The sequence below is a fragment of the Acanthochromis polyacanthus genome, chromosome 12 (assembly GCF_021347895.1).
Source record: "Acanthochromis polyacanthus isolate Apoly-LR-REF ecotype Palm Island chromosome 12, KAUST_Apoly_ChrSc, whole genome shotgun sequence".
In the NCBI taxonomy this organism is placed as follows: Eukaryota; Metazoa; Chordata; class Actinopteri; family Pomacentridae; genus Acanthochromis; species Acanthochromis polyacanthus.
This window is the reverse complement of record NC_067124.1, coordinates 9,772,859-9,794,941: the sequence shown is the minus strand read 5'-3', so window position 1 is coordinate 9,794,941 and position 22,083 is coordinate 9,772,859. Positions and strand designations below refer to the sequence as shown.

Here is a 22,083-nt window from a genome sequence, read left to right as displayed (position 1 = left end):
TCCTCCTGGGGGCTAAGCCCCCCGTCCTGAAAACCTAGTGCCGCCCCTGCAGCAGTTTACAGCTTGTCAGCTGCAGTCGCGTTCTGTCGCTAATTACGGGATAACCGTGAATGCTAGCTCAAAAGTAACCGGATGGTGAGTGGCAGGATGAGTCACGGAAGAGGTCGGTAATGTTTAATGTTGCTGTAGAGTGAAAAATGACCGAGAAACGGCAGTTTTAAAATCGCTGTGTGTGAAGCATCACAAGGCATAAATTTGCATTGAGCCTTATGGAGGGCGATTCAGGTCCCACATCAATTAAGGGCTGGCGCGTGATGTAGCAATGTGCCAGGTGAACAATGTTGGACTCATATGAATGTAGAGAGTCTTTACTATAGTCCTGTGAAAGGATTGTCCTTGTAGTATGTACCGTTTGGCCAGGATGGCAATTTAAGTAAAAAACAAAAAAAAACGGACAGATTTTGTCCCTCTCCACACTCTCGCACCAGAGGAGCACATGCTCTAACATGGGATTTTTTGCTCAACCTAGGGGTTTTTGGAGGCTCCTGTATGGAAAACCATAAATCCCAACGTCACAATATGTACATGCCTGAAAAGAAGAGAGTTGGGGCTTTTTTAAGACTAAAATGAAGTCTTTAGGTGAAAGTATGGCGAAGCAGTAGCATTTGTAAAACAGTGCATGACATGGTCATCAATATCCCCCGCCACATGTGATGTCTATGAGTCTATATCCAAAATAGTTGTAAAGGGCCATAACTCTGTTAAATATTATCGCACAGGTCTCATTTTTGAACTCGATCAAGGTGTCCATGGTGTGAAGCTACACACTAAATTTCGTAATCCTAGCTGTAATAGTTTCCGAGAAAAGCTGTCCCCTTCATCTCGAACGCACGGACGGACGGACGCACGGACGAACGGACGGAGGCCAAACCTATATCCCCTTTTCCACTTCGTGGAGGCGGGGGATAATAAATAAAGAACAATAGGGCGAATGAATAGCAGTTAGTCTGCTCACATGTGAAGGAGGTATACTAGATGAAGGCAATTTTAGAGTTGTCCACATAAATCATGTAAATCAGGGCCCACTCTGAAAAATCGGCCACTTCTCATACTGCATTAAAATAAATGACATCTTCATGACTATCATACAAAAGAATTTATAGCGCAGCTGGGCGTAGGAAGGAGAAATCTCAGCCTCATGTAAGGGCTGGAAGCAGCAGTTGAGATGTGTAATGGCGATATTTAATGCATATTTAATGTAAAGCATTTCTTTCGTTCCATTGCTCCACATGTTAAGAGCGCACAGTTCTCTGAATGTGTTTATTACCACATACATTTCACAGGTCTTTATCGGTGGCAGGGCCTGTCTGATTAAGTCACGAACATTAGCGTCACCCCACATTAGGCTCCTGATGGCACAGGGAGTCAGCAGATTATGATACCCATGGGAATCTGTATGTGTGTGTGTGTGTGTTTGTGTGTATGTGTTTGTGGGAATCAAAGCCTGAAAGCAGTAGTGATAAACTGGCTGGTAAGTTACAGAACCCAGCTGCACGAAAATAACAGTGTCAGGGGATATCAGAGGCAAAACTTAGAGCTGGGCTCTAATTCATGTAACAAAAACTGAATTTAAGGGTGCCAATACACAAATGTTGATTAAAGAGCCTGCAATAAATGCCAAATATGTTTGTCATACTGGAACCAAACGGTTTTGATTGTTTAGATTTAATGGAAGGCCCGTGGGTCTAACTTAATGTCAATGCAAGTATAAGTAATGTCACATACAAAAATAGTGTTTGTTCCTTTTACATTTACTGTTCAGCATCATATGGAATCTGAATCCAGTATCAGATCCTCTTACCAAATCTGAATTGCTATGAAAATTCTCCTTAAGTTTAGATGTTAACATTTATGAAGCATAAAGCACAACATAGCTAAATTTAAAACCTTTTTGCTAAACTTTTTCTTAGCTGAGCTGTGCAAACAACAAAGTAAGCATAAAATAGTGGCCCAATAAATGTTTAAAGCTTGCATGTGCAACTTGAAAAGACAATATTAGACAAAACGCTGAGTATTGTACTTATACTTCCTGTTATACATGTTATTTATAGTACATTTTATATTATTAATGAATAGACAACATACTGTAAAAAAAAAAAAATCACTTTGACGTGAAAGAACCTTTATTTGTAAATTATTGTCAAAAAAGTCAAACTTAACTGACGATGCTGCACATGATTTATTTGATATGATCTTACTGTGTACCATTGCCACAAAACTCTTGGTTCTAGTTTATCTACAAAAACACACATGGTCAATCTCTCACGAAAGAGAACTTAAAAGCTTTTTGGATGCTCAAGTTTTGTCACATTAGTCTGTATCCAAAAAAAAAAAAAAAGCCTAGGGAAGACTGCGCCCTGGCCCTGGGTCAGCGATCTTTCTGTGTGAAATTTGCATGTTCTGGCCTGTGCATGCCTGGGTGTTCACTGGGCACTCCGCCGTCCTCCCACATTCCAAAAAATATGCATTGTTTATTTGGCAATTCTAAATTGTCCGTAGGTGTGAATGCAAGTGTGCTTGTTTGTCACGTTAAGTCAGCTGGATAGCTACAGCCAACCTGCAACCCTAATGAGGATTAAGCAGTATATAGATAATGGATGGATGGACAAAGGAAGATTGAAGATAAGACATTTGGTTCGTGTTTGAATTCAATACATTGATTTTTCAGCAGAAATGGGGCCATCAGAACCCAATCTCAATTACAGAAACTGTCAACTTGGACCTCACCTACAACCTGGGCTATCTTGTGGGGTTAAAGCTAATTTTGCAACAATCCAGGCCTTGTTCAGCAGGTTAAGAGCTTTGTTAATTGTCTAGGATGAAAGTAAAGCATGTTCTCAGTTGGTGTTAGACTTTGCCATGGCTTGCCCTTGCCACTAGTAGTAGCAAGGAGGGGTCAATGATGAGATAATGTATCCTGCAGTTTTGTTTTGCAGCGAGGTGGAACAATTAGATCAAGTGTACTGGTACAGCATAGGCAGTAGTGCTGACATCGTACCTTCCTGTCATGTTGAACAGGGAGCAAAATTTGAAGGAAAGGCTTGTGATTTACCACTTTATCTATATTGTAACCCTTACCTATCATTTTGACAATTCAAAGAATGGATGCAAAAATTATATTACAATAGGGCTGCATGATATTGGAAATATATGCAATACGCGACATGGGTGTCAAGAACTGCAACATCGATATATAGTGCGATATTGGATATTAGTGACGTTGTTCGCTGCGATAACCACTTGTTTCTCTTCTTGCAACCCCCAGTTCGTTGACACATCCCGCAGGGCAGCCGCTTTGGGAGTCGGAAAGCAGACTTCTAGGCAGTGTGTTTTCAGTTCGAAGTCGTTTGTGAGAAAGTGAACGGTAAACTCATGTAGGGCTCAGTGGTCCCGACTGGACCATAAATCTGCGGTGCTTGCAAAGAAATCCACATTATAAAGCTCCGCTTTTACAGAACCCAAACATGCCTCGTACATCTACGGAATGGCGATTTGGGAAAAATAGTCCGTGATGCACTTGGTATCTGCGATCAATTCTTTCAGCATATCCAAAAACCTTCTTTGCACACGACATTAATGGAGAGTGTGCATTTCATGACATAACGTGTAATGGCCACAGTTAAACCTTGGTGGTGCTTGGAAGTTTTTTCATATGGCATAACAGAAGAAAAACTTTCACCAATTGTTGTCTGTGTGCTTGCCTTTCATTTGTCTGCCTTCATCTGAGTAGCTTGTGGTTTTTTAGATTGTAAGAAAACGGCATACACAGTTCCTTGTGGTTGTGTTCGAGGTGGCTTTGCAGATTTGTAGTGTTTCCTCGCGACGTAGCCACAATTTTTCGGCATGACTTGCAAAGTGCTTGAGTCTGTGACTTGCCTGTCTCCTAAAGTCGTAGTACTCCCAAATTTCTGAGGTGTGGTGTTTTTTAGGCACAAGTTGTTCGTTACAGTCGTCTTTCTCGTGTCCTGCCATGTTGTGTTGTGGCGCTTTCCTTTTCCACTGGGAGCATGAGGCTCACTCTAGCCAATAGCAAAAGTGCTATTCGGGTGGGGGTGGGGTGGTTAAGGTTGCGCTCAATTGGTCACGAGAAAACGTCTATGCACACAAAAAGCATGATTTATACATCTAAATAATGATAAAATTATCACGCAACTTTGCGATATGGATATCGCACTTACCATTATTGCAATAACTATATTTTTTCAATATATCGCGCAGCCCTATTACAAATACAAGAAACTGAAGTGCATTTCTTTTGCTGGTTGTCTGGGTTTCTTTCTCTGAGACAAATTAAGACTCGCTGACACATGTGAAGGGAGTTGGGAGTAGAACTATCATTAAAACCAACCAGAAAAAGATGCCTCCTAAGGTAGTTTAGAGATCTGCTCAGAATGCCTATGAGAAGCCACTCTCTGGAGGTTTTCTAGAAATGTCCAAGTTGGCAAAGACTCTAGGAAAACCCAGAACACACTGCCACTGTGACGTGGATACCAAATGAGCAGGTGGGAATGCATGGCTGGTGGGATGGGACTTAACTTAATTTTCACTTTAAAGTCACAAATAGGGTGTATTTAACAAATAAGTTAAATAATTAATTATCTGCATGATTAACAGCACTACTATGAAAAAAATACATCAATTCAAATGCTGTCACTACTAACAATATTGCAATCAATAATTTGTGTATGTTGTTGCAGTAGTGTTCCTATCCTTGATCTCAGTAGTAGTCACTCTAAAACTATCGTTGATGCTTTTTCAAATTCTGCAAGGAGACAGTAAAGTGAAGAGAGAAACAGCAAGAGAATGATACCATTGTTCTTGGTCCAATTCAAAACCAAGATGCTGTGTGTATATAGTCCACACCAGCCAAAAGCAGACCGTAAAAGCTGACTGATGCTTTCCACCATTACAATCCAAAGGGAAGACTAAATCCTTGTCATTGTTTCATTGAACACTGATGGACACTAAATACTGACCAAAAATCGGAGCTTGAATCCAAATGATCAGCATCGTGTTTCATAGCCTGGTACTGATATAATCCAACAGCCTCAGCCTCAGTCAGTCAGTGGTAAATGCGGGCTGACAGCCGTGCAAATACCAACAGGCTGGAATGTTCTGGACTGGTCTCTGTCTATGCAGCAGATGTTTGACTGAAGAACACAGCACTCCTCTAATCAGGTTATGAGAATAGACCCAGAATGTTTGCAAGTATGTGTATTTGCTTCACCTTTGATGCACAAACTGCTTCAGTTAGTAATGACATATGGTGTGAGTATTGCTAACCTGGGGTTCATCACCAGCCGTCTGAAGAAGTATGTCCAGGTGATGTAGTCCATGGCATCCTGCTTGGATGAGATGGTTCCAGCTGCAATTTCAGCATTTAGATGGTCTGATAGCACATTGAGAAGGCTGGGGAGACAACACAATAACTATTTGTAATAACAAAAAAAAATTCTAATTTTTGATTTTAATATTCAATTACCGGTATTTGCCTTATTTATGTTTCTAGCAGGAATGAATTTTTAAAAATCCGTTTCTTACGGTGAAAGATTATTTTTTTCATTGTCCCACATTACAAAATAATATCTTTGGATTTCAGATTGTTGAAATCCAACAATGGACAAAGCAAACCTGAAGACATCCCATTAGATTCTGAGAAACTGTCTTGTACATTGCTGTTGTATTTTTCTGACATTTTTCAGGCAAAATGAATAAGCATCAGCATTAAAAATGACTAAGTACTGACATTTACAACCAAATTTATGGATAGAAATCAGAAAACTGTTGTACCTATTTTTAAAATAATATTGTTTCTGACTTAAATAAACAGCAATATGAGTTTTAGACTACAGTTATTTTATATAGATGTAGTTATTTTATGGTTGGTTATGTTTGACAACATTTGACAAATAAGTAATGTGCCTGCATGACTATGAAAAATATCAAATAGGATACAGCTATCAAAAAAAGCGCAGGCATTATTTGAAAAGCAAAGGGTACAGGTACTCCTTACTTGTAAATAATTGTGTTTTTAAACCTGTGTTTCTCTGACTCTGTGTACACTTAGAGTAATTACTGGAAAATCCCTACTGTTTTGTTTGCACTGACGCATTGGTAGGGATGAGGTAAGTGAAAATGAATAATCCTTGCGAGCCATTAGAGTTCATTATACATTTTAATTTCAAAGACATTGAATGCCACATTAGAAAAATCCCTTGATGAAAAACTACTTGAACTACACTATATTGCCAAAAGTATTCGCTCACACATCCAAATAATCTGAATCAGGTGTTCCAATCACTTCCATAGCCACAGGTGTATAAAATCAAGCACCTAGGCATGCAGACTGCTTTTACAAACATTTGTGAAAGAATGGCTCGCTCTCAGGAGCTCAGTGAAATCCAGCGTGGAATTGTGATAGGATGCCACCTGTGCAACAAATCCAGTCGTGACATTTCCTCGCTCCTAAATATTCCACAGTGAACTGTCAGCTGCAAAATAAGAAAGTGGAAGTGTGTGGGAACGACAGCAACTCAGCCACCAAGTGGTAGGCCACGTAAACTGACAGAGCGGGGTCAGCGGATGCTGAGGTACATAATGCGAAGAGGTGGCCAACTTTCTGCAGTCAATCAATACAGACCTTCAAACTTCATTTGGTCTTCAGATTAACTCAAAAACAGTACGCAGAGAGCTTCATGGAATGGGTTTCCATGGTCCAGCAGCTGGATCCAAGCCATACATCACCAAGTGCAATGCAAAGTGTCGGATGCAGTGATGTAAAGCACACCGCCACTGGACTCTAGAGCAGTGGGAACGCGTTCTCTGGAGTGATGAATCGGGCTTCTCCATCTGGCAATCTGATGGACGAGTCTGGGTTTGGCAGTTGCCAGGACAACGATACTTGTTAATGGATGACAGAGTCTATGTGGATGAATTTGACTGGCCTGCACAGAGCCCTGACCTCAACCCGATAGAACACCTTTGGGATGAATTAGAGCAGAGACTGAGAGCAAGGCCTTCTCATCCAACATCAGTGTGTGACTTCACAAATGCGCTAATGGAAGAATGGTCAAAAATTCCCATGAACACACTCCTAAACCTTGTGGACAGCCTTCCCAGAAGAGTTGAAACTGCTATAGCTGCAAAGGGTGGACCGACGTCATATTGAACCCTATGGATTAGGAATGGGATGTCACTTACGTTCATATGTGAGTCAAGGCAGGTGAGCAAATAATTGGCAATGTAATGTACCTGAATAATAACCCTACAGAGTTTTTCATGAGCACTGAAACAGCTGGATCAATGTTCCACGTCTTTCTCGTCTAATCTACCTGATTAACTCTTTGGTCACATTATGGAAACTCTTTAAAAGTCTGGATGTTTAAAAACTAAACCTAGATATTTGACTTTGCAGTATACCACCTAAAAATAACTTTGGTACCGGCGGAAGTGTCACATCATTAATATTAGCACAACACACATAAGGAAGGTTGTATCAATCGAACCTTCCTTATGTGTCATCTGATTGGGGAAAACGCTAGCTGCTAGAAGTCCAATAATCAATAAACACCTGTGGCTTGACATGAACAACTTTCTGAGCAAGCACAGCAATTGACTTGGCTTGATATATCCTGTTGATGATACTGAGTTTTACTCATTTTGCATTACTGATACTCTAACACTACTACTGATATCTACTGATACTCTAACACTATTCTTTATTAGGTTTCTAATGTCAAGTCAATAATTAGTTTTACTGCAACTGTTACATAAGTGAAAACTTTAAAACCGGTCAGGTAGTTGTAATATAGCCACCAGTTTATCATAAGGGTCGTCTGTTACAGCTCTTACTAAGCTGCCTGAATGTTGTCTAATAGAAAATTTGTCAAAGCACTAAGCAACGTGGCTTACTGCATAAGGCTTGTTATTATTGGGCATTTTGTGTATCAAAAACAGCAAAAAACTATTAAAAATATGTTAAACTTTCTGTACCTTGACATGAAATGTTAGAATAACTTCATATAAAAAGGAAAAAGCATTATATTAATAGGATTCACAGAAATTTGGTTTAAACAGTGGTGGAAAAAAGTTTTCGGACACCCCATGCATTTGTGAAATACTGCATTAAGAATCACTTAAGTCAGGGGTCACCAACTATATTTGCCAGAGGGCCAGAATTTTATCGGACAGTCGCTTTGGGGGCCGGACCCTCAAACAAAAATTAAATAAAAATCGAATTTTGGCATAACATTATTATTTGATGTTTATTTTTTATATTTTTTTCCATTTCATTACAAAACTGAAGGCATTTTTAGCCTTTATGAGTCAGTGCTCCTATCACCTGTACCACAGTCAACCACAAGGAGTGATAGAGATATTTTGCCTCATCTCAAGTCAACTTTATTCACAGAGCACTTGAAAAAGAAGTGACAGGAAAAGGCCTCTTAACACGGGTAAAATGGCACTCTCTAAGGCCACAAAACGAAAAGTTGATGTGGAAAACAGATCCTTTAATAATGACTGGACTGACTGCTTTAATAGTGTGGACCACATGATATTTTCTCTTTGATCCTCACAATTTTGGAATCCAGTCGCGGGCCGGATTGGACGGTTCGGCGGGCCGGATTCGGCCCGCGGGCCGCCAGTTGATAATCACTGACTTAGGTCTTCGAGTGAGATTTCTTTTTGTATAATCACAGCCAAAATACTAAACAAATCCTAAAAAAGTCATGAAAGAAAAACATAAAATTGATTGGTTCCATAAAGTTACATAAGAAATTTTGAGCACTGGGTCATTTTGGTACCAGTTATCCACAAATGAAGGTTGTGCTTTTTATTAAAAGACCCAATTTTGTTACCATGCCTTCTCATACCATATTGATATAAAGCCAGCACATTGAAAGTTCTTCAGAGACAAAAATGGGCTAAAACAAGGAACCTAATGCAGGAAACAAGCCTGAAGAATACAGATTCTCAGCCAGAAAAGGTACAGCTGTCACCAAGATAACTCAGAAGTGCAGATGCAGTCCTTCAAGGGGGCAGTTGGATACACTCTGCAGAAATACAGACGAACCAAACAACTCATCAGAGCCTGACTGCATGAGGAGCTGGAGGCTAGCATGCAGGCAGAGATGGGCTAATAAGCTTGATGCTATGCAGACAGAGCTAACCTCGCTGAACACGAGGATCATTTCGACTGAAGGTGATCTTATTAGCCTGAAAAAGACACAAAAAGAGTCTCCGCCGACCTTCCACACGCAAGACAAAACTGGAGGCTTCGAGTGTAAGATTGTGGACCTGGAGGGACCGTTGGTATGAGATGCAACATTTGGTATATGGCTTGCCTGAGGACGGGAGAAGGACGCGCCAGTACAATATCTAGAGAGGATGATCCCGATATGGTTCCCCGCGCTGAGGGCACCAGAAACCAGAGATTGAACGCACCCACAGGATCAACATCGGGCGGGCCGTCAAAGGGAAGGTCGACCACGAGCTTTCATCTTTTGTTGCCTTGTGCTTCTCCGTGCGGCAGTCTATTCTCCGGGAAACGAGGAAACACCCACCATCCGTGGGCAACCGAGAGCTCTTGCTGCGGACTTCAGCGATTATACAGCCAAACGTCGCAGATCATTCTCTCGGGGCCATGGCTTTGGCTCGTGAAAGGGGCATTGTGATGCTTTTCTACTTTACCCTGCCACTCTCAAGATCAAGTCTGGACACGCCACTCACCTGTTTTCCTCACGGCGGATGCGGAGCAGTTTTTGACCGGCGTCCATCTCCGGACCGCACCGGTGATGACACGGAGGACGAGCCGATGGTGAGGAGCCCCAGCAGCTTCGCCCTAGTCCAGACACTTAGTCTAAAGCGGAGGACGTTTTACAGGTTGAATCTCTGAGCTGACTAGCCAGATTTACTGCAATTTATTTACTGTTTGGCGACTCGCTCCGGCTATTTGGCAGCAGCTGGAGCTACTTGGTATTTTTTTACCTGTTTGTTCATTACAGACTTCTACAAGCGAAGTTGTTGTTGCCCAGTTCATCTCATTCAGTTGTGTGCACCCAGTTAATCTATTTGTCCTTTCTTATACAAAAATTCTAGATTATCAAATCCTGCAGTAGCACATATATTGTGTGTGCATTTGTGTATGTATGTATGTGTGTTGTATATACATAATTACATATATCTATAGGTTTATGTGTATGTGTTATGTGCCACAGTCTCTCTCTCTCGCTCTCTTCTCTCTGGTTTGGCTCTCTCTCCTCCTTCTGCCTGCTGCTCACCTGAGTGCAATCGGCACTCAGGTGATGAGAGGAGGAGGAGGAATAAAAGGGACAGGGAGTTGCAGAGATGGGGGCACGACTTGGCACAGACACCTGGACAGGTAGGAGGGAGTTTTACCTTCCTCCGTGGTTTTTCTCCCCTCCAGGCAGGTTTTTCCCCGTGCATGTACGGTGCCGGGGTTTTTGTTGGTTTCCTTCGTTGTATTAATTTGGGCTGGAGATTCACGACAGTTTCGTTATTCGTCTTTTGTTTATTTCAGCCTTAGTTCTTATTTTTGGGTTAGTTTAGGGGAGACGCTGGGAGCGACGGCCCACTGCTGGGTTGGCCAGCGTCTTCCACTTTTGTTCTTTTGTCTGGGGTCTCCAGCCCTCCTTTGTTTTTGCTTTCGTTTATGTTCTTTCTATTGATTATCTTGGGTGGGCCAAATAAAGCCTGTGGGTTTAATTGGAGTTATCCTGTGTGGCGTCCTTCTGTATATGCTGCGGTCTCTCTCCCCTATTGAGCCTGTGTGTTTTTTTAGTCTATGTGAGGGCCGTAACATATTTGGGGCTCGTCCACTCGCGTTTGGCTTTGTTGCCTCCGCGTGGAAACTGGGCAGTTTGTTGCTGTTGCAGTTCTTTGGTGTCGGTGATGTGGTATCATGGTAACTGTTTTTCTTCCCGGTGTTTAATTGACGCGATAGCTTGGCCGCCGGTGATTTGTTACCTTTGGTACTTTATATTGTTTGCCGCCGACTTTGCACTGCCCCATGTGTGTGTGTGTGTGTGTGCTTTTGTGATTTTTGTGCACGCATATGATTGTACTTTTGTGCACACATATTTTCCTATTGTGGACGCCACTCTAGTTGTATGGTGGTCTGTGCCGTTTTTGTGTCGTGTGCTGTGCCAGTTTTGGACTGGTGTTTTTCTTTTGACCTGTGGCTTTGTTTGATTTGACCAGGGGTTTGTGATCTGTTTTTGGGCGTGGTGTTTTGGCTATGGAGTTTCACTTTTGATGATTTTGTGGCGCATCCTAGCCTTGATAAGTTGCACCTTTGCACGAAGGAGCAGTTAATTAGTGTCGCCGGGCATTTTGAGGTTGCTGTGCCTAAGCAGGCGAAAAAACAAGTAATCAAAGATGAGTTGTTGGCTGGTTTGTCTGATAAAGGCGTTGTGTTGAAAATCCCTGAGGAGTCGGCGACGCGGTCGCCTGCCGGACCAGAAGATTCGGGGGGCAGCTCCGTCTTAAAGAGCTGGAGGTTGAAATGCGTCGCTTGGCAATTAGAGACAAGGAACTTGATAATGAAGTAGCTTTGCGTAGATTGGAAGTAGAAGCACAGATTCGTTTGAAAGAGCTCGAGTTGAAGCAGTCCTCCTTACCCGGTGTGTCTCAAGTTCAATCTGGCGAGTTTGATGTAAATAAATGTATTCGTTTGGTTCCTCCTTTCAGCGATCAAGATGTTGACAAGTATTTCGTTTTGTTTGAGCGCGTTGCAAAGACATTGAAGTGGCCTAAAAACGTTTGGCCATTGCTTTTACAGGGTGTGTTTACTGGGAAGGCTCAAGAAGCTTACGCATCTCTGTCACTTGATTTGAGTTTGAACTATGACGAAGTAAAAAAAGCTGTGTTGAGGGCGTACGAATTAGTGCCCGAGGCGTATCGCCAAAGGTTTCGCCGAGGCAAAAAGGTGGATAATCAAACTTTTCTTGACTTTGGGCGTGAAAAGGAAGCTCTATTTGATCGCTGGTGTCAATCTGGAAATGTTAAAATTTTGATGATCTGCGTAATCTAATATTGCTGGAGGAATTTAAAAACTGCTTACCAGATAAAATCGCTACTTACATTAATGAACAAAAAGTATCCACAATGTCTGAGGCGGCAGTCCTGGCTGATGAATACGTCCTCACGCACAGGAATAATTTTGACAAGTCCAATCTGTCCCCTGAGCGTGGCGCCCCTGTTGCCAGGGCTGTTGCTTTTCCATTTAAACCACACTCTCGGGGTGAGATGAAGATTGTTAGTAAAGACGGTGACATTAAGGACAAGCCGGTTTGTTTCTATTGCAAGAAGCGTGGCCACACCATCAGCCATTGTTTTGTCCTGAATAAACGAAATAAGTCTCCAAAAGCAGTTAATCTGTTGATAACTGAAGTTTTGCCCAGTCAGCAATCCTGTCATAAACAGCCTATAGCTAAATCTGACTTTGCTATGTATGCTCCTTTTATTATGAGAGGTTTTGTTTCATTGTCAGAGGAGGGCCCAAAAACTCCTGTCACCATCCTAAGGGATAGCGCAGCCTCTCAGTCGGTCATTCTGCAAGGTGTGTTGCCGCTGTCGGCCCAGTCCTCTGTTAAGACTGAGGTTTTAGTCCGAGGGTTTGGGATGCAGTTTGTGGGTGTGCCTTTGCATTCTATTTATCTAGACTCTGAGTTGGTTAAGGGACGTGTAGTTGTGGGAGTGTGTCCAAAATTTCCTGTAGAGGGGATTTCTTTTATTTTGGGCAACGATTTAGCTGGTGGCAAGGTGCTGTTGAATCCTGAGGTAACTGCGGTTCCTCTTCTTGAACACCCGGATGATTTGGGGCGAGAATTCCCAGAGGTGTTCTCAGTTTGCGCTGTCACGCGCGCTATGTCCAAGAGGCAAGAGCAGGATTTACATGACGAGGTGGATGAGGTAGGATTGGCGGATACTTTTGTAGCCGATCCTGTCTGTTTGGCCTCTCCGCCAGTAATCTCTTCTCCTGCTCCGCCTCCGCCACCTGCAGTCACTCCTGCTGCTTCGCCTGTTTCTACTCTCGTTGACGATCACAGCTCAAAAGTTTGCATGTCACGAGAACAGCTTATTGTTGGGCAAAAACATGACGCATCTTTAGTTTCTTGTGTCGATGCGGTTGTTCCGGTGGACCAAATTGAAAAGATGTCCTCCGGTTATTTTTTGAAAGACGGCGTGCTTATGCGTAAATGGACACCGCCACAGATGTCCCCACAGGATGACTGGGGTGTGGTGAGACAGGTGGTAGTACCAAAAGCATACCGGCGTGAAATTCTTAAGTTGGCGCACGATAATCCACTAGGTGGTCATTTAGGGATTAATAAGACCTATGACCGTGTTTTGCGGTGTTTCTTCTGGCCGGGGTTAAAACGGGACGTCCAGCAGCATTGTAAAACATGCCACATATGTCAGGTTTCTGGGAAACCAAATCAGACCATTCCACCATTTCCCCTTTATCCAATCCCGGTGGTGACTGAGCCTTTTGAGCGTGTTGTTGTCGATTGTGTCGGTCCTTTTCCTCGCACAAAAGCTGGAAATAAGTTCCTTCTGACCATTATGTGTTCCTCAACTAGGTTTCCTGAGGCTATACCTATGCGGAAAATCACAGCTCCAACTGTCGTGAAAGCATTGGTCAAGTTTTTTTCTGTGTTTGGGTTGCCAAAAGTAATTCAAACCGATCAGGGATCTAATTTTATGTCACGAGTTTTTGCACAGGTGATGGCGCAACTTGACATCTCTCACTGTTATTCCAGTGCGTATCACCCGGAGAGTCAGGGGGCGATTGAGCGTTTTCACCAGACCTTGAAATCCATGCTCCGTGCTTACTGCTTGGAGTCCGATAAGGACTGGGATGAGGGGGTCCATCTCCTCCTTTTTGCGGCTCGCGAGGTGGTTCAGGAGTCCCTGGGTTTTAGTCCGGCGGAGCTGGTGTTTGCCCACACCGTGCGTGGCCCTCTTAAACTGTTGCAGGAGAAATGGCTGGGTGATGGTGAGCCACAAAATCTACTCGACTATGTGAGTAATTTTCGTTTTAAACTACACCGTGCCTGTGAATTGGCGAAAGCAAATATGTCTGCTGCACAAACGAAGATGAAAAAGTGGTTTGACAGAAGTGCTGTTAGCAGATCTTTTAGCCTTGGTGAAAAAGTTTTGGTGTTGTTGCCTGTGCCTGGTTCTGTTTTGCAGGCGCGTTACAGCGGCCCTTATGTAATCCAGGAGAAGGTTGGTCAGCGGGATTATATCGTCGCTACTCCTGATCGTCGAAGACGGAGCCGTTTGTGCCATGTGAACATGCTGAAGCCCTACCTGGACAGAGATTCAGCCCCGCTGTCTTCTGTTGCTACTGACAGTAAAGCTGTTTTGGCGCTGTCCAGTGCTGAAGGCATTGATGAGGCTCAGGTAGCAGAGGCGCTGTCCAGTGCTGATCCCACGCAATCACCGGCGGTTTTGGCCGCGTCTGACATAGAGGATGTTGTGGGTTTGTCGAGTGCTGTGGTCCAGGGCCGATTAAAGAACTCTGAGATGCTGTCTAAACTGGATGAATGTTTACAACATTTAACTCAGGTGCAACATGAGGATGTGGTTAGAGTGATAAAGTCTCACATCTCTTTGTTTTCAGATGTGCCGACTCGCACCCACGTGTTGCAACACGACATTGATGTCGGAGATTCCCCACCAATAAAGCAGCACGCATATAGGGTGAATCCCGATAAGCGCCTCCGTTTACAACAGCAGGTAAACTATATGCTGGAGAACGGAATTGCAGAACCCAGCTTTAGTGCGTGGAGTTCGCCGTGTCTCTTAGCCGGCAAATCTGATGGCTCTGACCGGTTCTGCACGGATTTTAGAAAGGTGAATGGGGTCACGAAGCCGGATTGTTATCCTTTGCCTCGAGTTGAGGATTGTGTGGATCACGTCGGCAGTGCCAATTATGTGACAAAGTTAGACCTTTTAAAAGGGTATTGGCAGGTGCCGCTGACTCCTCGGGCAAGTGAGATTTCTGCGTTTGTGACCCCTGATGCTTTTCTGCAGTATACGGTGATGCCATTTGGCGTGCGTAATGCACCTGCTACGTTTCAACGTTTAGTAAATACGGTTTTGTCGGGCTTGTCAGGGTGCGAGGCGTATCTAGATGACATTGTTGTGTATTCCAGTTCTTGGGAGGACCATTTGCAGCAGCTTCAAGCGGTGTTTGGGAGGCTGTCCGATGCCAACCTCACACTTAATTTGGCGAAGTGTGAATTCGGTCGCGCTACAGTGACATACCTTGGAAAAATTGTGGGTCGGGGACAGGTTAAACCGGTCCATTCCAAAGTGGAAGCTATCTTGTCGTTCCCTGCTCCTGCTTCACGTCGGGAGCTGCGCCGTTTTTTGGGGATGGCGGGATACTACAGAAGCTTCTGTAGGAACTTCTCGGCTGTGGCGGCTCCGCTCACCGACCTACTGAGTCCAAAGACTGTCTTCCGTTGGTCTGACAGTTGTCAGCGTGCGTTTGACTGTGTAAAAGCTCTATTGACTCATGCCCCAGTTCTGGCTGCGCCCACATTTGATCGTCCGTTTAAATTGTCCGTTGATGCAAGCGATGCGGGGGCGGGTGCTGTTCTCCTTCAGGATGGAGATGATGGTGTTGAGCACCCAGTCTCTTATTTTTCAAAAAAATTTAACCACCATCAACGTGTGTATTCGACCATTGAAAAGGAGGCTCTGGCGCTTATTTTAGCACTTAAACATTTTGAGGTATATGTTGGCTCCGCAAGTGCGCCCGTTGTTGTGTACACTGATCACAACCCTCTTGTTTTTATTAATCGGATGCGAAACGCCAATCAGAGGCTCATGCGCTGGGCATTGTTTTTACAATCAGTTAATGTGGAGGTCCGGCACATCAAGGGCCGAGAAAATGTCCTAGCCGACACATTGTCTAGGTGCTAGGTGCGTGAATGATGTCTGCGGCGCTCCCCCCATTCACGTTTTTAGGGTGGGGGTGTTATGTGCCACAGTCTCTCTCTCTCGCTCTCTTTCTCTCTGGTTTGGCTCTCTCTCCTCCTTCTGCCTGCTGCTCACCTGAGTGCAATCGGCACTCAGGTGATGAGAGGAGGAGGAGGGAATAAAAGGGACAGGGAGTGCAGAGATTGGGGGCACGACTTGGCACAGACACCTGGACAGGTAGGAGGGAGTTTACCTTCCTCCGTGGTTTTTCTCCCCTCCAGGCAGGTTTTTCCCCGTGCATGTAGGTGCCGGGGTTTTTGTTGGTTTCCTTCGTTGTATTAATTTGGGCTGGAGATCACCGACAGTTTCGTTATTCGTCTTTTGTTTATTTCAGCCTTAGTTCTTATTTTTGGGTAGTTTAGGGGGAGACGCTGGGAGCGACGGCCCACTGCGTGGTTGGCCCAGCGTCTTCCCACTTTTGTTCTTTTGTCTGGGGTCTCCAGCCCTCCTTTGTTTTTGCTTTCGTTTATGTTCTTTCTATTGATTATCTTGGGGTGGCCAAATAAAGCCTGTGGGTTTAATTGGAGTTATCCTGTGTGGCGTCCTTCTGTATATGCTGCGGTCTCTCTCCCCTATTGAGCCTGTGTGTTTTTTTTAGTCTATGTGAGGGCCGTAACAGTATGTGTATGTATATATATATATATATATATATATATGTGTGTGTATGTGTATATATGTGGATGTGGATATATATACACACGTGGACAAAATTGTTGGTACCCCTCAGTTAAAGAAGGAAAAACCCACAATTCTCACTGAAATCACTTGAAACTCACAAAAGTAACAATAACTAAAAATGTATTGAAAATTAAATAATCAAAATCAGCCATCACTTTTGAATTGTTGATTAACATAATTATTTAAAAAAACAAACTAATGAAATTGTGGAGAACTGACATCCCAGATCTGAGTCCTGATTTTGATTGGGACTCAGTTTGGTCTAACATTTTGCTAACCTCTCGTAACCTTAATCACCAGCAAATCCACCTGAATTTTGTTCACAGAACTTATCTTTCTCCAAGGAGAAAGCATTTAATGGGTCTCGTGGCTGACTCCTGATGTATTCTGTGTCCTCTGGGGGCTCCTGGCACTTTCCTGCAAATGTTCTGGGAATGTCCACCTGTGGCTCGTTTTTGGAACGGGATATGTGCTCAGTTGTCCGATATTTTTCTTTGACTATCCCTGTGTCAGTAACAATCCTACTATTGAATGATTTATCTCAGCTGTCATTGCCTAGGCACCAAAGGAGACTTATTCTTGCTGGGTTAACTGCTGCCAAGAAATTAGTAACCGTGAGATGGAAACACCCTGATAAGCTGTCAGTGATCAACTGGATTCTTACATTTCTGGATATAATCTGCCTGGAGCTGTCCACTGCCCAGGTGATTGGGATTGATGAATATAAGATTGATATATGGGTATCAATGGCAAGAAAATTGAAAGAGCGGATCTAGCCATCTAGTCTGCTAGATGGCTAGAACCCTTTACCACTGGGATCTGGGGTGCCCTGGGGTATTGGGAGGGATTGTGTGTATTTTATTAATATTATTATAATCATTACTAATATTATTTTTGTTATTATTGTTTTTTATCATTATCATTATTTTTATCACTATTATGATTACTGTTCACTGCCTATTTTCATCTTGTTTTCTTTTTTGCATTGTTCATATGCTATTCTTCTCTGTATATGTACAAAATTGAATAAAAATTTGATCACAAAAAAAGGGGACATGTACCAGGTAATTGTGTGTAATGTAGACAGGGATATGTGCAATAGTGACAATGGGAAATGTGCAATACAATTATATGTAATAGTGTCAGAGGGATATATGTAGTGCAATCTTATGTTGCAGTGACAGTAGGATAAGTGTAGTATAGCAATGTGAAATACTGATAGAGGGATCTGTGTTATAGCAACAAAAAGATATTTGCAATATAATCATGTGTAAATGTAAATTACTGCTTGGTAGCTTGCTTTGGTCCTCCAGTTTTTGTCTGTTATGTACACTACATATTATCGCTTGCTGTTTGTTTGTCTTATTTGTATGTCTTTGTTCAGTTCTGGTATTACGTTATTTGTGATTTCTTTATTTTTGATCTGCCAATGGTACTCAAGATAGAAATTAACTGTACGACTACAATCTCTCATATTTACATGGAATGTACATTAATATGAACTGTCCCATTTTAAAAAATAAAACATAAACAGTACGGTGCCATTCTCGAACTCACATGCTCCCTTCTGCACTGTTCCATTGAGTTCAAAACTGGATGTTTCAACAAGATAATGCCACACATCTCGGGCCAGTTGAACTTGGCTGCAGGAGCATAGTATCCAGGTCTTAGAGTAGCCAGCTCAATCCTCAGACATGAGCGCTATTGAAAATCTGGAGTGGATTCTCAAAAGGTCTGTTTCACAGCGTAAACCAAAGAATTTAGAAAAATTTAAAGCAGTGATTCAAGAAGAATGGGACAAGATTATCCCTCAATAGTGTGAAAGGCTTGTGGGGAACATGCATGAAAACATTGTCAAGAATTAAGTTTGTTAGTTTTTAAACAATAAACAAAAAACAATATTTGTATTTGTATGTGTTTGTCTTATGCAGCCCAACCTTTTGAAACACAAAAAAAGATTTTTCCACAAATATTTCATGATAATATTTGAGACTGTAAAATTTTAAGGATGAACTTTTTTCCACCACTGCATGGTTAAAAAAAAAAAAAAGCAATGACCAACATCCATTCTCTTTAACAAATATATACACAATAAGTACTAAAATACAAAAGAGGGATCACACAGATCATTCTTTGAGTTGATATACACAAATATTTCCATTTAAAAAAAAAAATCAAATAACATGCATTCTATAGTGTCATTTTGGCAACAGAGGAAATTATTTTCTGAATGTATCTGAACCTAAACATGCATACTACCTTCTTCATACTGGCATACTGATTTAGAACTTGGTCCATGCACTGTTTGATAAGTGGGTTCCTTGGTCAAATGTGGTAGAATGTGAATAACAGGCAGAATCTTAATTACAAAGTGACTGTTACCTGGACTCAACTGGGAATGGCTCATAGAGGAACTTCTTGTAGAAATCCTTCTTGATGTCATGAACGAGAATAACCGCTTTGCCCTGGTCGTCAAACTGAGGACGACCTGCTCTCCCCATCATCTGCAGCACATCTACAAGCAGAGCATAACATTAAAAAAGCTGCTTTTCCATTCTGCTGTTCTCAAAAAAAGCTGCAGTGAAAAATGATTCTGTGCTGTCGGGATTTGCCTTGAGAAGTTTTCCACTTAAAGGTGGAGTCTTCGATTCTGGAGAAAATCTGCTGATATGTAGCTAGCTAGCATATTTATTTATTTATTTATGGAATACACAGGAATGATGTTTTGTAGGTCAGTCTGAGTAGATCAGTCTGAGTATGTCAAGGTCAAACAGACAGCTGTTTGACCATGACATATTCTGTGACATTAACTGAATTTAACAAAAACTGTATTGGATTAGAATCGCATAATCCATCTTAAAATCTCACTGCATTTGCTTCAGTCGGTTTGTGAATATTAGATTAATGTGGAGTGATCTTCTAGAAAACTAGTTGTAGTCAGGGTCGGATTGCTAGTCAAATTCGGCCCAGGACTTTTTGGACCAGACCAGCCCACCTGTGCAATCGCAATCGACCCTCCTTTGAACTTGTAATCACATCTCAAAAACAATTCCTCTGGCACTTAAGTTGTTGTTGCTGATATGGTGGCCTACAACCATGAATCCATTATTCTAGGTCTAGCATCATAGACAATGGGAGGGAAAAAAAATTCCCTTCAATTAGATTTTTCACATAACTGATGTCAAGCTTTAATGTGCAAAGTTCTTGCAATATATAGCTTTTAAATTTCTCAAAAATCTTAGCATAAGGCATTAACGTTCATAAAATACTACCCTGAAACCAAGTTTGCCTTCATAGGCTTACCCAGTCTACTGAAATAATTATCAGCAAATAGAATGACTTTTCCTTTAACAACACAATGCATTACATGATTCTGCAGGTGGCTCACTATTAACGTTTTGTTTACGTTCGTCTCCATCTCCAACTGCCTGGCTGGGCTTTACTGCACACACCACCGCGATATCAACTCTACTCAGCCAGAGCTGTCACCTCAGTGCGGGGCTGAGCGTGCGTGTGTGTGACGCATGTGGGCCTGCGTGCCTGCGTGCCTGCATGCCTGTACAGGGCTGATGAATGGTTGGACGCTCATCCCATTCGGCCGCATATAGATAAATAAACAAAATTATTATTATTATTTTTTGCCTTTTTATTGTGATAGTCGCAGTGAAGAGTGACAGGAAATGGGGAGAAAAGTAGCGGGAAGACATGCAGGAAAGGGCCACGGGCTGGAATCGAACCCGGGCCAATGCGTCGGAGACCAGCCCCTGTATGTGGGTCGCCTGCTTAACCCGATTAGCTATACGAGCATCAGGTGCTCAATAAATAAAATTATTTAATAAATACCAGCGCACCGGCCCTTCGGTCAAACGACCGAATGAAATAACGTTCAATCCGCCCCTGGCTGTAGTAGAATTAGTAACATGAAGTCCCAATATCAAACTTAGCCAACAGATTATTGTAATTGTTATGATGGCAAAAGTAGGAGTCTTCATGTAACATTTCATTAAGGGATAATTCATTACATAATTACATTTCAGTACTTTAATCATGCAATGACAAAGTAAACGTTAGCATTCTGATGAACTGAATAAAATAAACCAAACTGCACTGTATGTACAAGTGAAATAAATATCGAATGATTGTGGTCAATGTACCTGTAATGGGGTAGTCCACATAGCGTCTGGATTTGCCATCGTAGTATTCAGTTCCCTTCACAACTACTAGATGAGCGGGAAAGTTCACTCCCCAGGCCAGAGTACTAGTGGCAATCAGAACCTGTTACCATTGCAAGCATTTTGACAAATGTTGCAAAAATTGAGGAATAAAGGGAATAGAAGATTTGTATAAAATGGAACTAAAAAAAAAAGCATAAAAAGAAGCATAAAATCCACATTCTGCTGTAAAACACATTATTATATTTCCAAGAATTCTTCTTATTTATGGAACACCTTAGAGAACAAGCAAGAAATGTTAAGAGCCTTGCACGGACATATCCACAACATCATCACAACTTCAAATCATTTTGTTTATAAGTAGTTAAGTATTCAGGAGACGTCTGGTCAATAGTATGGAGTCATACCTGGATCTTACAGTTGACAAACAGCTCTTCAACAGTCTTTCTGTCTCTCTCATGAAGGCCTGCATGATGCATGCCAATACCAAAGGCCAGGGTTAACTTCAAGTTGGAATCCCTTATTGTGGCGATGATGTCCTCTATCTACAGACAAACCAGGCAATAATGACTGATAGCCGACGGACACAAATCTAAATCCAAACTAATTGAGAGTGTACTGCACGATGACCACACTGAAGCCTGACACACCAAAACATGACACTATAAACTACAGCGTATGAAGCATGATTTTCATCACTTTGTGTTCTAAATCTTTCATGATAAACAGATGTATAATATCAAAAACCATGGGCCAGGACCAACAGTTCTGTAATCAGTTATTCAGTTGCAGACATGTGCCTCATTTGCATCACTTTCCTCTGATTCCAGTAGGACTAGGGCATCATGTTTTGTACTATACAGATCTAATGTCGAGACATCAAAATCAGCTTCTGCTTTAAAGGAAAAAAGTGTAACCTGAGTGCTGGCAGAGAAACAAAAATAAAGTCAGTGGAGCAGAGCTGCAGATGAACACAGGGCAAGTACAGATGGCTTCTGATCTCTATGATTCTGTTCTTTGCATTTAAAAAAACAAAACACAATTTAAGTGATTGAACAAAATTACATTAAATTCAGTTTTGAGTAGCATAGTCTCTATGCTAGTACAAATAAAATCATGCACACTGGACACAAAATGGTTAAAGTCCTTCTCTGAT

General features: G+C 42.2%; 1 protein-coding gene across 1 annotated transcript in view; it reads right to left on the bottom strand.

The window, feature by feature from the left end:
* The window catches only part of ascc3 (activating signal cointegrator 1 complex subunit 3), a 424,683-nt gene that overhangs the window by 28,199 nt on the left and 374,401 nt on the right, over positions 1-22,083 (bottom strand). The window contains 4 exon segments of the mRNA XM_051957275.1: positions 5,344-5,469; positions 19,138-19,270; positions 20,910-21,030; positions 21,335-21,472. Coding sequence (XP_051813235.1) covers positions 5,344-5,469; positions 19,138-19,270; positions 20,910-21,030; positions 21,335-21,472 — 518 coding nt within the window.